The sequence below is a fragment of the Chionomys nivalis genome, chromosome 9 (assembly GCF_950005125.1).
Source record: "Chionomys nivalis chromosome 9, mChiNiv1.1, whole genome shotgun sequence".
NCBI lineage: Eukaryota > Metazoa > Chordata > Mammalia > Rodentia > Cricetidae > Chionomys > Chionomys nivalis.
Genome location: NC_080094.1, coordinates 26803682 through 26819945, shown reverse-complemented (window position 1 = coordinate 26819945; position 16264 = coordinate 26803682). Strand labels below are relative to the sequence as shown.

The 16264-nt window shown below is 48.9% G+C and overlaps 1 protein-coding gene across 1 annotated transcript in view; it reads right to left on the bottom strand.

The window, feature by feature from the left end:
* Nucleotides 1–2608: 2608 nt before the first annotated feature.
* The window catches only part of Acss1 (acyl-CoA synthetase short chain family member 1), a 49091-nt gene continuing 35435 nt past the window's right edge, over nt 2609–16264 (bottom strand). The window contains exons 7-14 of the mRNA XM_057781320.1: nt 15143–15280; nt 13795–13887; nt 12633–12745; nt 12156–12282; nt 11294–11421; nt 11116–11179; nt 5843–5961; nt 2609–4324 (exon numbers count right to left, since the gene is read on the bottom strand). Of these exons, the coding sequence (XP_057637303.1) occupies nt 4145–4324; nt 5843–5961; nt 11116–11179; nt 11294–11421; nt 12156–12282; nt 12633–12745; nt 13795–13887; nt 15143–15280 (962 nt within the window). The 3' untranslated portion in view covers nt 2609–4144. The remainder of the gene's footprint in view (nt 4325–5842; nt 5962–11115; nt 11180–11293; nt 11422–12155; nt 12283–12632; nt 12746–13794; nt 13888–15142; nt 15281–16264) is intronic.

Genomic DNA, 16264 nt, shown 5'->3' with positions numbered 1-16264 from the left:
ACCACAGGCGGGAAAAGCTGGTCGCAGGAGTCACGAGAGTGGGAGAGCTGATCCTGCCCCTCACCAGCTGTGGGAGAGTGGGCGCTGCACCTAGCGCAGGCAGCATCAAAGAACTGACCCTACGGACACAGGTGGTCTCGCGAGTGGGCAATCCGGCCACACCCTTCATCTACCATAAGGGGGGAGAAGAGGGAGAGGTGGCCTCCCCGCCCCGCCCCCACCCCTCGCTGCCTGCAGTGGGTGGGAGAGCTGGAAGAATTGGCACTTCCTGCTCCGGGGCAGCAGCACTGAGGAGAGCACTCCCCGCACCTCGCCTGGGCAGCACAATAGAGCTGAATCTGTTGTCGAGTGGGAGACAGGTGCGGGAGTGGCCGTGAGAGCAGGAGGACTGGCCCTGCCCACCCCTCATCTGCCATATGGTACCATGGGAAAGGAAACAATGACCCCTCCCCTGGGCCCTCATCACCTGTGGCAAGGTGAGAGAACTGGCCACCAGGGTGGGAGAACTGGCCCGCTCCCTCCCCTCCCCCCAGTTTCAGCACATGGGGGAGCAGGCATGGCACCTCGCTTGGGCAGCACATTAAAACTGACCCTGTTGGCAGGGGTGCAGGTGAGCCAGGCCTGTGGGTGTGAGAGCAGGAGAGCTCCCCTGTCCCCTCCCTGGTATGCCATGAGATGACCAGGGTCAGGGACCCTGCCTGGGCAAAACAGTAGAGTTGGCCCTGGTGGTGTGAGTGAGTGCTGTGAGTTGGCCCTGAAGGCAAGAGAGCAGGAGAACTGGCCCTGCTCCTTGTTGTCTGCTACACTGGGTGCTGGAGAGCTCGCCTGGGTGCTGAGGACGAGGGAAAGCTGGCAGGCTAACCAACCCAGCTGCCAAGCAGGCCCAGAACCAGGACTACAAGGCAGCTCACTCTCTATGCGTTATGGCCAATAGAATGGAGGAACTGCAGGAACCACAAACCTCTTTTTCACCATGACTTCAGCTGCTGCGAATATGCCAGGGATGGAGGCTCCCCGACATTTCCTGTAATTTCCTTTTGGCAGTCAAGGTAAGTGATAGCCATTTCATCGCCATACATTTTTGACATTTCTGCCCATTTGCATATGTGTGTCTTTGTGTGTGCACCACAGTGCGCATGTGGAGGTCAGAGGACAACCCGCAGAGGTCTGTTCTCTCCTTCCACTACGTGGGCCCTAGGACTTGAACTCAGGTCATCAGGGTTGACAGCAAGCACCTTTGCCTACTAAGCCTCCTTTGTTAAATAAAGCCACACATTATTAAAGACTAACTAGGACTGTCAATCATGCTTATAAAGCTGTATTTCCTGAGTGTAGTAGCTTTCGTTTTAGTGACTTTAAATGAAACATCGCAGAAGGTGCAGTTGCTTCCTGGGTCTGCCTTTTTTTTTTTTTTTTTTTTTTTGAGACACGGTTTTCATGTGTAGCTTTGGAGCCTGTCCTAGAACTTGCTCTGTAGACCAGAATGGCCTCGAACTCACAGAGATCCATCTACCTCCTGAATGTTGGGATTAAAAGCATGCACCACCACTACCCAACCTGAGTCTGACTTTAATTTGCCTTTATGGGTATGAACATCAAACACATGATCTTTTACACTTCTGAGAGACTCTGTTGAGACTGACCAATCTTAATGTACCCATCTCTCTAGCAGCTGCCTGCTCGTCTCTCTGCACCGCAGTACCAAGAACTTGGATCTTTGTTAGGAATTTCAAGGAGACAAAAACTCAAGAGAGGTAGTTCTCAGAGAAATAGGCAGGTAGCTTTCTAAGGTTGTCATTAATCCCTGGGTCTTTATTCTTCAGACAGGCCACATCATTTCTTGTCAAGCAAGTGGTAGATAAGAGGCAACTTCCACACTGTCTTCATGTGTTTCTTGGTAGCCCTGACAGTGTCACATGACCATACTTGAGTTTGTCCCTTAGGCTGGGTCCCGTGATACTCGGGAATGAGCATTATAACCTCACTCCTACAGACAGAGTTGGCCACTTAACTAAGTCAGGGGGTGGTTTCCCCGCAGAAATGGTGGCTTTTCCAGAAGCAGCGTGATGATAGCTTGACTTCCTAAATTGTTTGCCTTGCAAGCATGGGGACATGAGTTCTAGCCCCAGAACCCGTAGTAAATAGGCAGGCATAAATAGGATAGATAACTGTTCACTTGTAACCCCAGCAGTGAGGGGGTGGAAACAGATTCTCTAGGGTTCACTGCCCAGCCAAACCAGTGAAAGACGCTGTCTTAAAAACAAAAGGTAGATACTATTACAAGGTTGTTTTCTGGCCTCCACATGCACCCACACATGCATGTTTGCACATCCACACACACAAATGCACCTCCACACACGTAAACAAACACACACCCACATGAACACACTTACCAACCAACACTTTTTTGTGTGCTATCTTTTGAGTGAATAGACCCCTTATAGTTTTTCCCTTAGGATTGTATTCAGGGAGGAAAAGAGCCATGGAAGTCTGAGGTGAGTGCTGGCCTCACTAGTGTCCATCTCCAACATCAGGAAGAAACAAAATAGAGCAGCATCAGCTAAAAAAACAAAACAAAAACAAAAAAAAATAACCAAAAAAGTCAAAAGAGAGTGAGCAAAATAAAGCTTTATTTGAGTGTTTCTGTAGATCATTCTGACAGCTTGTATCAGCCACCTGGAAACCTAAGCCATTTCCCAAAGGGTATAGTAACTACAGTCAACCAAGTCCATCACAAGGCATTTTTTATTGCTGATTGTAACAGAGGTCTATTTATTCGATATTTATACATACTACAACCGCTCCGCCTCCCGGAAGTGTCAGCGTATTTACCCCGTTACCCAAGTCAACACAGGTTAAACTCACAGTAGGTGTGCAATAACTAAAATACCCCTGAAATACCCACAGAGCTAAGTGCTATGGACCAGACAGAATAGTCTTCCTCCGCCCCCGGGGGCCCTGCTCACAGAGCGGTCACACGCTCAGGCCTCCCACGCTTAGCCACACCTCGCTACAGAATAAGCTTTCCATGACTTCACAATCTGGATCACCCACCAACGTCCAGAGGACGTAAGGCACATTGAGAGGGGACTTGCTAGGGAGCATCAAGTGTCTTCATTGGACCACAGTGGTTCTTGCTGCCCCAACCATAAAAGATAGGATAGGCAGAGTCTTCAGGAGCCCAGAACCTTAGTAAGACACCTGAGTTTTAGCTGACTCCCACGAACGACCTCACATAGTTGAAGCAATGGCAATCTCCTACTAAGAGGCACCTTGGGGAAAGAAGCTCCTTCCAGATCACAGCTTAGAGAAACAAACCCAAATGATTTCACAAGTGAAAGGGGGGACATTCGCCCTGTCGCTTGAGAGTGAGAGGAGCTGGTGTGTAGCTCAGAGGTAGAGTGCTTGCCTAGTGTGCAGAAGGCCCTGAGTGCAAACCCTAACATGCGAAACAGAAGAATTGTCGAGTCTGTTCTATGGCATAAACCAAATGAACCGAATATGAAACAGACACCGGAAGTGAACGTGGCAACTAGGTCTAGCAGTTGTGTGTAAGACAGAGGCACAAACATCTCCGATTTGGACGTCAAGCACACCAAATTCTAATAAAAAGTACACTCTGTTATCTTCATGTTTCCCTGGGGAGACAAGAAGGGAGAATTTTCCCAATTCCTCTGTGTGTGTATGAGATAAAGAGAGAGAGAGAGAGAGAGAGAGAGAGAGAGAGAGAGAGAGAGAGAGAGAGACTAAATGTTAATGTTCATATTACATTCGAGTGTTCTGTTATTCTCCCCAAATAGAAAAGTACAAAAAATAAAACATCTGCATTTTATATCTCGACACATCTGGAGAAGGCATAAGAGCTTTGGAACTAAGCAGTGAATAGTCCTCTGGAGGCCCTGTGCTGGCTCACTGCCCGTTGTGACTTCACTCTGGAAACCAGATGTAGGACAAAGGCCTCCCCTACAGAAGTGGCCCTCTGGGCTGCAAAAGGAAAACAGGGGCTTTGGCCCCACATAGGGACCGCAGAGGGATCATAGAGAGGTCATGTGCTCAGATGGAACAAGACACCTTCACAGGTCCTTTCCCTGAGGACTGCCAGGGATCTGGCGCAGCCTTGTCTGAGCAGAGACACAGGCACACCTCACTTGGTGGCAGCCCGCTTGTCTTCATACTTCTGGAAGGCGCTCAGAATTTCTGAGATGACACTGGGGTCCTCCAGGGTGGTGGTGTCCCCTAGATCCTGCCCCTTGCTGGTGATGATCTTCCTTAGCAGCCTCCTCATCACCTTCCCAGATCTGGTTTTGGGGAGACGCTTCACCACCTGGCAAAGATAGGTGGTGTTAGGATCTGGACAGCGTCCCCTGTGCCGGCGTCTCACTGTACAGAGATAAGAGTTCTCCCATGGAGGCTGACACTTCTCAATGAGAACTCCGCAGCAGCTGCCTGATATATGAGCCAAACAAGGTCTTAATCCCCCTGCAACCTGACACTGAAGCGGAAATCAACCCAAAGGACATGATCTAACCTGTGACAAAGCTTTGCTGACCCGCCCCCCACTCCAGGTCTGACTGCTGGACCTCCTTTGCCTACCACTATACTTGAGTGGGTTCCTCCTCATCCCGAGCCTGGGACTTAGTTTGGGTAAAAGCCACTAAGCATTGTCTTACAGTTTGATGCAAATGGTAATACTTCAAGAGCTGTGTTTGGGAGGGTGTGTGTGTGTTTGTGTGGTATTGGCAGTACTAGCTGGAGACTAAATCCAGGGCTTCAAGTATATAAGATTTTTAATAATTACTGTCTTTGAAGATAATCCATATCACAAGTTCAGCTGGTAGGCCAGCAGTGTGGGCAATATGAAGGGGAGCCAGACTCTTCCTGCCTCAGAGAATCCCAAACCCAGAAATCAATACGGAGAGGTGTCAGGGAAGGAAGGAAAACCCTGAAGAGACTAAGGGGTGGCCCGGGCCTTCCTGCAGGAACTGACCTCTTGCTGGGAATAGGAAACCACGTGGGGCTGGGGACTCTGGTGCTTCCCATGTCTCTGGAATCTTTCAAATCTGGAATCCGGGTGAGCATAGCTCAGCAGTGGAGCGCATGCTCAGCATTCATAAGTTTCTGGGTTCAGGGTTCAATACTCTCAGGATTTGAATCTCAAGTGCCCTCCAAAGAATATGTTAAAGTATGATTGCCAGTTCATGCTATTATTCGGAGACAGTGGAACTTTTAGAAGGTGGGGCCTAATGAAAGAAAGTTAGCTCATTCAGGAGAGAGCCTTTGAAGGACATGTTAGTACCACAGCTCCTCCCTTTCTCAGCTACCCTGATTTAAGCAGCTTCGTTTTATCCCCATGTTTCACACCAGAACAAGCAATGTGGGCACAGGCCAAAACACAGCCCAACCAACCAACCAACCACAAACTGTCACTGTGAACCAAAATAAAACCTTCTACCATTTAAGTGTATTATCCCAGGCATTCTGTCACAGAGACAGAAAGGAAATGCACACCTAGCCCCACGGAAAGAAAAAAAGAACAAAATTCTATTCTCCTTATCGTTCAGCCCTGTACCTGAAGCCAGCCTTCAAAGGCTGGCATACAAACAGCATCTAGCCTTGCCTAGGGCTGTGTCCTAAACAGGTGTGTGCTGTAAACTTCAAATGCTATGACCCTTTCCAGTCTCGGGAAAAACATGCGGGAAACCCAAACCACCGGGGACAGTTTTGACATTGGTGGAAAAGGAGCCCTAGGCTTGTAAAAGTTCAGCATTGTTTGCCATTTGTGGAAAACAGAGGAGACTGAGAGCCATGCTATCCCCCCCCCCCCGAGGGGGAGTTGACTCACCAGGATCTGGTCAGGCACAGCGTACTTAGCAATCTTGGTGGCCACTGCCAACTTGAGTTCGTTTACTACCACGTTTGTGTCACTGGTGTCGTCTTTCAGCACGATGAAGGCAAACGCAGCTGGAAAGAGAGCAAAGACTCAGCATGCTAGGTCCCGAGTCCGGTTTGAATCTGTGCTCACAGCTGCTGTAACCTAGAGGGTTGCCAAGTCCTGAGACCGTTACAGAGTAGCAACGGCTTCCCTTCCTGCAACCCTGAAGAAGCATGCCAAGGCACAGCAAGTGAAAGCAGCCCCAAGAGTAGCTCTGCCTGCGTCCCGCATGGGTAGTCATGCATGCTTGAGAGTGTGACACAGCAACAGCGCTGATGGCTGCGTGTGACCTCAACCATGTGACCTAACGTTCTTTCCCTCCACTGTGAAAAAAGGCATGGTGTTCCAGATCGAGGACCTGGATATTAATCCACACATCTTCGAACACCTGGTTTTTGACAAAGAAGCAAAAAATATCAAATGGGAAAAAGAAAGCATATTTAACAAGTGGTGCTGGCAAAACTGGATATCAACATGTAGAAGAATGAAAATAGATCCATATCTATCACCATGCACAAAACTCAAGTCCAAATGGATCAAAGACCTCAACATAAAACCAACAACACTGAACCTCATAGAAGAGAAAGTGGGAAGTACACTTGAATGCATTGGCACAGGAGACCACTTCCTAAATATAACCCCAGCAGCGCAGACACTGAGAGAAACAACTAATAAATGGGACCTCCTGAAACTGAAAAGCTTCTGTAAAGCAAAGGACATGGTCAACAAGACAAAATGATAGCCTACAGAATGGGAAAAGATTTTCACCAACCCCACATCAGACAGAGGTCTGATCTCCAAAGTATACAAAGAACTCAAGAAATTGGTAATGAAAAGAAAAAATAATCCAATAAAAAAAATGGAGAACAGAGCTAAACAGAGCACTCTCAACAGAGGAATCTAAAATGCCTGGGAGACACTTAAGGAAATGTTCAACATCCTTAGTCAACAGAGAAATGCAAATCAAAACAACTCTGAGGTTCCATCTTACACCTTTAAAAATGGCCAAGATCAAAAACACTGATGACAACTTATCCTGGAGAGGTTGTGGGGAAAAGGGAACACTTCTGCATTGCTGGTGGGAGTGCAAGCTGGTACAGCCCCTTTGGATGTCAATGTGGTGTTTTCTCAGAAAATTAGGAAACAACCTTCCTCAAGACCCAGTAATACCACTTTTGGGTATATATCCAAAGGATGCTCAATTGTGCCACAAGGACATGTGCTCAACTATGTTCATAGCAGCTTTATTTGTCATAGCCAAAACCTGGAAACAACCTAAATGCCCCTCGACCGAAGAATGGATAAGGAAATTGTGGTACATTTACACAATGGAGTACTACACAGCAGAAAAAAATAATGACATCTTGAATTTTGCAAGCAAATGGATGGAACTAGAAAACATCATTTTGAGTGAGGTAACCCAGACACAGAAAGACAATTATCACATGTACTCACTGATAAGTGGTTTTTAAATATAAAGCAAAGAAAAACCAGCCTACAAACCACAATCCCAGAGAACTTAGACAACAATGAGACACTAAGAGAGACTTACATAGATTTAATCTACACGGGAAGTAGGAAAAGACAAGATCTCCTGAGTAAATTGGGAGCATGGGGACCTTGGGAGAGGGCTGAAGGGGTGGGAAGACGCAGGGAGGGGAGCAGAGAAAAATGTAGAGCTCAATAAAAATCATTAAAATTTTAAAAAAGAAAATAGAAAAAAGAAGGCATGGTGTGGGCTGCCTGGAGAGACGCAAGATTGTGTCTCTAGTAAGCACGTGGGTCCGTGCCCAACAACTCTATAGCTACTTAGCACGGTAGCTTTTTAACTTAAAAATGTGTTCCCTGAGGCTGGGGAAAATGGCTCACTCAGTAAAATAGGTGCCACACAAGGATAATACCCTGAGTTCAAATCCACAGCACCTGGATAAAAAGGCTGAACAGGCAAGGTGGAGCATGCCTATGGTTCCAGCTCTGGGGAAACAGAGATGGTGGCCCCCTGGAGCTTGCTGGCCAGCCAGCCTAGCCAATCAGTGAGCTCCAGGTTCAGCGAAAGACCATGTCTCAAAAACTTCAGTGGAGGACAACTGAGCAAGACATTTGACTCTGACCTCTGGCCTCACATGCATGTGCACTATACAAACATACATGAGTGTGGCACGCACACGTGTGCGCACACACACACACAACATTCCCCCGTTGCACCGCCCGTTGAGCATGCTGGGGCTACTGTGTTAGACAGTATCAAACGTCAAGCTCGAAAGACTCCATCATGGAAGAAAGTTCTGCCAGGCTGCAAGGTGAACGCAGGTGTCAGCACACACACTAGGCAACACTTTTCAGAGTCCTGGAGAGGTCTAGAAAGGATGTACCCTGGGTCCTACTGCCACACAAAGATCTAACTTTACTGTTTGACCTCGCCTGTCCTCCTGCTGCCTTGCAATGCCCCTCCCCTCACGAAGTGTTTGCATACTGTGCAGCTTTCCAGCCACTCATTTGTCTGCTCTGCACTGGCTCCCATCTCCTGAACATTTCCTTCCCCTGGGCTTTCTGAACCTGCTTCAAAGCGGAACGTCCTCGGTGACCGTGCTTACAGTTCAGTGCTTGTCTCTCCTTTCTGTTCCCTGCCTGTCCCATCCGGTGAGCCCATGATAGCAGAGGCCTCACCTTCTTCACGTTCACTGGTGTGTCTTCAGCACCGGAAATCACGCCTGGAGTATGGTAGGTGCGTGTTAAGTATGTTGACTAAAGGTTGCTTGTTGCGCACACTATGTTTGATCTGCATGTAGAGAGCTAAGCTGCTACTAGAGAGGCTCCAGTCTCCACCTGAAAAGCTCTTATTCATCCCTCAAAGCCCTGCTTGGTTAATTTAAACTCTGTGACCCTTTTCCTGACTCTGTCCATCAGTTAGAGTCTTTGGTCTCTGAGAATGGCTGATAGCTTCTCTGTCCCCACCCTATCAGGTTGTGAGGTCTTCAGAGGAAAGAACTGCATTGTTTCATCTTGGCAGTTGACGTGACATTGGAGAGAGACCTGGATTATTGATTCCAGAGGAGGGATAAAGGGTGGTGGAGGAGCAGATTAAGACCCAGACAGAACTGTGCAAGGTCCAAGAGGTCATAAACCAGCAAGGCAAGAGACTAGCCAAAGCCCACAATGTTCAGGCCCTAGGCAAACTAGACCGAAGGGCTTCATCGTTCAGAGGGAGTCGGTACAAGCATGCAAGTGTGTTCAAGCAGTTTGACATTAACTACAAACTGTGAATGGGTTGCCTGTGAATCCCAAATCTGTTAGAAGCCAATGCAACACCTAGCTAGCATCACACATACTATATGTAAATTTTCCTAACAGCCCTGTAAGCACTGAAGGACCGATACTACCTATGCTGAGAGTGGCTGCCAGAGCAGGAAGAGGCCAGAGGACCTAAAGAAAGTGTCAAGCATCAGGGCACCACACTGGAAGTGCCCCTGAAGAGCCCACATGTAGACGGAGCAGCTGAGGCAGAGCACAGCCCAGCATAGCCTGCCCAATCTAAAGCTCTCCCTCTGCAATGCAGTTTCTTTGACCTTGTTCATATTTTCTAGGGTTCATCCAGGTACTACTGATAAGCCCCCAAAGGCAAAGCAGAAGGTGTCTGGATCGCAGGCTGCTTTCAGCAGTTCCTTGCCCTCTCAGGTTCAAGACTTAATCATTGACACTGTCTGGAAACGCAAACTGAACCTTCACAGTTTCCAAATGCTGGGAGCACACCAGCGCACTGCAGATCCCTATACCACAGAGATGTAAAATGCTGGCGCCCCAAAAGTGGTCCAGGTCCCTATCCAAGTAAGGTACCTTCCCAGTCACCCATGAGGACCTGTTCTCACTGCTAACCACCTCCCACCCTGCTGATATCTAGACACTGCCTCTGCTGGAGGCTGTCCCAACAGCTCTCCCACATGCCTGGGTCCCCCTAACAGAGCCACGGTCACATCAGCAGTTTGGTTCTCTGGGAATGAAGGACACTGTTCTTAAAGCACTTAATTGGCTTTTAAATTTTGCGAGACGCCAATTCAAAGGAAGTATTTGATAGGGCTAGAGATACGTCTCATCTCAGCAGTTAAGAACACCAGCCACTCTTCCAGAGGACCTAGATCCTATTCCCTATGGCAGCTAATAACCATTTGTAAGTCCAGGCCCAGGAACTCCAATGTCCCACCCCAGTGCATGCATGTGCATCCCTATCCTCTGTGGGCACTGCACACACATGGTGCACAGGCACACACACAGGTAAAACATCCATAGATGTGAAATAAAAATATAAAAAGAAAAGAAAAGGCAGTGTCTGAGGGGCTAGCGCATGGTGGAAGACTGCAAACTTGACATGACTGAGGGCTTAGGTTCCACTTAGGACATGAAAAGAGTTCAGATGTTTGAGTGAATACTGGGACAGCAGCACACACGTGTAGACAAGAAGCAGGTGACAGTTGGAGCAAGCTGTAACGTGGAATGTCCCCAAGAGGAGAGAGAACATTCAGTCCCAGGCCACTGGGCAGGGCAGACAAGGTCATTTTGTGGGGAAATGACCTTACACAGGCTTAGGATGTGGCCAGGTCACACCAGCGTGAGTGCTGAGGGCCTGCCGTCGCAACACAAAAGTGTCCTTTCCAGACACAGCCACTTAGGAATTGGCTGGCTCCAGGGAGGAGGGGAATCATTAGTTTAAGACCATTCTGATACCTACTCTGCCCTCCCTTGTTATGTCAAAATGCACTTAGCATCATAGGACAAGTTTCCCCAGTGTCTCAGGGCAGCAGTGCAGCACACAGCCTGCTGTAGCCCAGTGCACAGGTACGGCCGCAGCAGAGCTGACATTAGTGCCAACACCAAGCAGGGAGGTAGGCAGGAAAACGTGCATGTGGCTTAGAAAGTGCCCCGAGATATCAGGAACAGAGGTGACTTTCCAGGCTTAGTCAGGGGCAGAATAGGTCATGACTTCTTGTGGTCTAGTATCCTTAAAAGTCAGCAAATCTGGGCATTTCATAGCTCAGACCCCTAATCCTTACCTTGCTCAGTTTTCTCACCAGGAAGGCAAGAGTGTGGCCCATAGGGCCTGTCACTGCATCCTCAGAGACCTGTTGTTCCTTCTACTGGGGCATCCTGCTGAGAATGAACCTCCACAGGAGGGAGAAGGGGACACTTACCTTCTCCCTTGATGTCATGTGGGTACCCAATGACAGCAGTTTCTGGAACAGCAGGGTGGTCAGCCTGTGCGAAACAGAGGGCAAAAGGCCCTGGGGTGACTTGGGGTGTATAATCTCGCCCTGACTCTGAGTGTATCCTTAGAGTACCAGGCAAAGTAAAAGACAAGTTGAGTTTTACCATTGCATCCTCAATCTCGGCAGTCCCCAGGCGGTGACCACTGATGTTGATGACATCATCCATGCGCCCTGTGATCTGGTAATAGCCACCCTCAGTCCGGTGAGCTCCATCTCCAGTGAAGTAATAGCCTATACCATAGTGGGGCATTCAGTGCCAGGGACTCTGACTCTGCCCCAGTACAGTCCAGGTTCTAGTCCCACTCCGGAAGCTAACTCTGAAGTTGACTGAGTTATTCTTGGTCTGTGAGCTCCCTCCAGCAACTAATGTAAAAACACCTCTCTAGGGGATGCCAGGCTGTGCCCTAATGAGAGGGCAAGTGGCACTGAGACTACGTCCCACGAATGATGCCAAGGCGGCAATGTCCAGAGAGCAGAAAACAGACAATAGCACAGCTGGGACGCCCCTCAAGATGAGTGTCCGCTGTAACCTGGAGACTGAAAGCTGCTAGCTCCAGCTAGGCAGAGATGATAGCGGTCATACCAACCTCCAACCCAGGACCCAAGAGAAAAGTGAGAACAGGGATATACACCGTGAGGGCGCCCAGCCTGTGTGACCATTCCCAAGCGTGTTTCTTCCCTCATCTCTCCCAGTGTACACCAACATGTCCATCCCAGACCAGAGCCATGAGTGAACAAATGTGCTCATGTCCACCCAGGTCCCTACAGAGACTCGGCACAAGTCACCCTGCCCCCCAGTCAAGCTAAGGAAGGTCTGGGAAGTGGAGGGGGCTTCAGAGCCAGGCTCGCTTCCATAGAATCATCACATTACACTCAGTTGCCATCAGTTTAACGGGTTCCCTTATTTATGGAAACATGATTCCAGAATCCATGGAGAAGGTACGGGGTCTGCCCTAGCTTCTCACCTGGATATGCTCTGAAGTAGGCATCTATGAATCTCTGGTGGTCACCATAGATGGTCCTTGCCATGCCCGGCCAAGCTTGAGAAATGCACAGGGCCCCGGAGACATCACCACCCTCCACAACATTGCCCTACGGATGAAGGGAGACATTCGTTAGAGACCTGGCTAGCTCTGGGAGAAAAGCAAAGAACTGACCATCAGCACAGTCCTGACTGCTTGGCCTGAGGCAGAAACTATGAAGCACTGACTGGAACTGTCCAGAGCTTCTTCTGCCAAAGTCCAATGAGGGCCCTGACATGCAGCAGACATCAGCAGTGTTGCTTGAGAAAGGGCTGCAGAGAGTGTGTGAGGACCTGGCCTTTATGCTAGGAATCAGACCCTGCATCTTAGCAAGGGACAGAAGGCAGGGCATGTGGAAGGCTTGTCAGATGAGTAGCAAGGCAGATGTGCGGGAGACAATCTCTGCAGGATCCCACACACCTTCTCATCCATGAGTGCTGGGACGATGCCAAAAAAGGGCCTCATGGCCATACCGGGGAGGATCTCTGCCCCATCTTCTGAGGGCCGTGGTGCAATGCAGATGCCGCCGGTTTCTGCAGAAAGGATGAAGAAACACCAATTGACGTGAGAACCAGGGATGGGTAGGTTCCAGAATATGTCCATCTAGGCTTGGACTGCAGTCTCCTCCAATGTGGGCACAAGCAGAGCCCTCAGCTCTGCATTCTACAGATGGGTGAGGGCTACCCTCTGTTTAACAGACCCTCACTGGGTCGGGCCTGTGTTTACGATAGGGAAGGGGGAAAGCCACCAGCTTGCCTAGGAAGACAGAAGAAATGAACTGCTTGAAGCCAGGACTATTTGACGCACAACAATGAATAGTGAATCCATGGGGCCGTTTCTCTGGGACCTGCATCTATCAGCATGTATGGCGTCATCTCATGGGATCCACTGTGGAAAGTTCTCTGTCCCAAGTCTTCCAGCACAGGCAAGAGCTACTCTTTGAATCTGTCTCCTGCTGGCTACTTGCAACACAAGACTAATGATGACTATGTTACTGTGTAGTGGTGGCCTCTTCCCCCCCCCCCCGAACATCCCAAGCAGCCAAATACTCAAAAAACGACAAATTAAAACAAAATAACCACAGGAAAGCTTCCTTTTCCTGCTAACGTTTAAATTCAGACTCTGGATCCCTCGAACAAAAGGACTTGTCCCCCTCAGAAATGGCTGAGCTCAGGAAACTATTGAGCGTCTATGAGATCCTGGGCTTGACTCCCAGCCCTGCACCAAAATAAAAAGGACGGAAGGAAGCCAGGAAAGGGCCGCCGCCTGCAAAGGAGAGTGAACTCCGAGAACTTGTCAGTCCACTGGCCTTAGGCCACTTGGCCTAGTGTGTCACCACACAGTGTCCTCACTCTGGGGCTCACACAGAGACTGAAAGAAGCACTTGAAACCAAGGCCCAGAAAAGCATCTCATGTCCCCTAGAGCCTGGTTGTACCTCCGAGCCTTCTCCTCTCCAGCTGCGTGCTGAAGGGGCACAGGTCTGGTGAGTGCTAAGACAGTGCCCTGAGAACATGAAGAGCCCCTCCTCCAGCCCCTGACTGGTCCCCAGGCCTGTTCCAACCACCCCTCGGGGACACTCACCAGTCTGCCACCAAGTGTCCACCAGCGTACACCTGCCATCACCCACCACCTTGTGGAGCCACTCCCAGGCCTCATGGTTGATTGGCTCTCCCACTGAAACCACACAAAAGCAAAAATTACTTTAAAATTAAAAACTAACAGTCTTAAGCTGGGCGGTGGTGGCACACACCTTTAATCCCAGCACTTGGGAGGCAGAGGCAGGCGGATCTCTGTGAGTTCCAGACCAGCCTGGTCTACAAGAGCTAGTTCCAGGACAGGCTCCAAAACCACAGAGAAACCCTGTCTCGAAAAACCAAAAAAAATAAAAAAATAAAAAAATAAAATAAAAACTAACAGTCTTCAGGAAAACCTGAAGCCAAAAGTAATAAATTATTAGAAAGGAAAAGCTCTATGTCCTTGCTAAAGGTTACATGGAAAGACCTGGAAAGGCCTGTGTTCCCATGTCCACAGTCATCAGAGTAATGTATACTATGATGAGGTACAGTCACCAAGACAGCCCAAGAGGCAAAAAAAAAAAAAAAATTAAGAGTGGGGGAAACAGAATATCACCCACAGTGCAGGACTGAAATCTGGCACAGGGCTTCTGAGGAGCAGCTGGCATTTTTGCCGTATTATTTAAGGGAGTAGACATCCCATACAACCACTTTAGACAACTGTCAGGGGCAGAATCTATTAACACTAAAGATGTCTTTACCCCACTGTCTGAAATTTTGTCTCCTGATATTCATTCCACAGAACTGAGAGTAGACACTAAATTAAATAAATAAATAAATAAATAAATAAATAAATAAATAAAAGCACATGTACCAAGGATCCATCTGTGCGTGCCAGTCTTGCTTATCACGGCCAGAGAGAGACTGCCTTTAAGGGCAGAATGGATAAGGTGTGATATATCTATACAGTGGAATATCTTACAGCCATGAAATTAGCAAGCCATTTCTACCCATGACAATGCATTGTGCAGCCCCATCCACATGAAGCTCAGAAAATAAGAATGCACACTGTGAGAACTCCTACAGAGGGAGCCGTCTTATCCTCTTCTACCGACTAGTCTATATTCTTCTCTAGTTGATCTAGGTAGTGCTTGGTTGTGCTATGTATGAAAGGAAGTCTTTATCACCCTGGCCCCTTGGCATCTGTACATTTGAGTAGATGTTAAGCCTCTGAAAAGAGGTAGTCTGCCCTTGCATCTCAGTGTCCATCAAAGCTCCCAGGCCTAGCACACAAGCCTTGCCCATCAGGTTGGAGCCACCACTGCTGAGACAACGGGGTGTTCTTCCTCCCCAGCCAGCACGGCCTGACCCTCTGAGCCCCAGGCCCATGCTAAGCCACACAGCGCTGTGCTCACCTGACCCCAGTGTGCGCAGGGAAGAACGGTCATACTTTTTTACCCAGGCATCCCCATACTTCAGTAGCAGCCGGACAGCTGTTGGGGCACCATAGAACTGGTTGATCTTTAGCCTCTGCACTGTCTCCCAGTAGCGACCTACAAAAGGGTTACGGTCAGTCAAAGATCCCACTAAGCATGACCTATTTTACACACATGCAAGCTAAGCTCAGAGTAACTAAGGGCTGGGTCTCTGTGTGTGATCACAGAAAGGGAAGCTTCTAGACCCAACCGTGGATGACAGCCTCAGGTAAGGTGTTTGTTCCACGTGAGCCAGCCAGGGATCAGCTTCAGATGTTATTGCTGCAAGTTTTAAAAACTGACATGGAACTTCGATCAGTGGTGTTTAAATGGACCCTAAAGAAATGACTCGTCTTCCCTGGGTAAAAACTCGAATGTGTGCGGCCATGTGTCCAGAAAACACACACCTAATACTCATGACTCCGTTGCCCACACTATTCCCTGAAGCTGCATTTAGGCAATGACCCTCAATCCCTGCTATCACCCCATTATGCTCCCTTGAGTGCCTCTGGCGGGATCAAGAGGCATCAAAGAGGAAATTCATGTCCCAACACCAGAGCAAGAGCCAACCGCAGAGCAGCTGCAATTTGACTACAGTAAAGCAAATATCTGGGGATAATGTGCTGTGTGAGAGAAATACCAAAGCGAGCAGGATGAGGTCATATCCTCAAAGTGAATGAAACCTAACAAGGGTGGCTGCAAGCCATGTATGGTCCCGAGGCTTGGGCAGTGAGGCTGAGGAGGGTGGGAAAGATGGGAGTTGGCCCGGGCTTCAAGGAAAGACTAGATGTAGCCAGGTGGGGTGGTCCAGATATGAGATGGAGAATGTTTAAGTGAAATGAATGGTTTTGAGATGAAATTGTTCCCTGACCAACTCCCTCTGATCTTTCTGCACACAGCCCTAGGCTCCAGTTCCCCTAGCGGGGCTCAAGGCCTGGAATCTCTAATGTCCACTTGGCATCTGGTCAATGGAACCCAAGAACAGTTAGTTCCCTTGCCAGATCCAGGCTTCTGTGACTCTTTCCTCCAGGCTTGAGATCCCTCCCACACTACCCAGAGCAG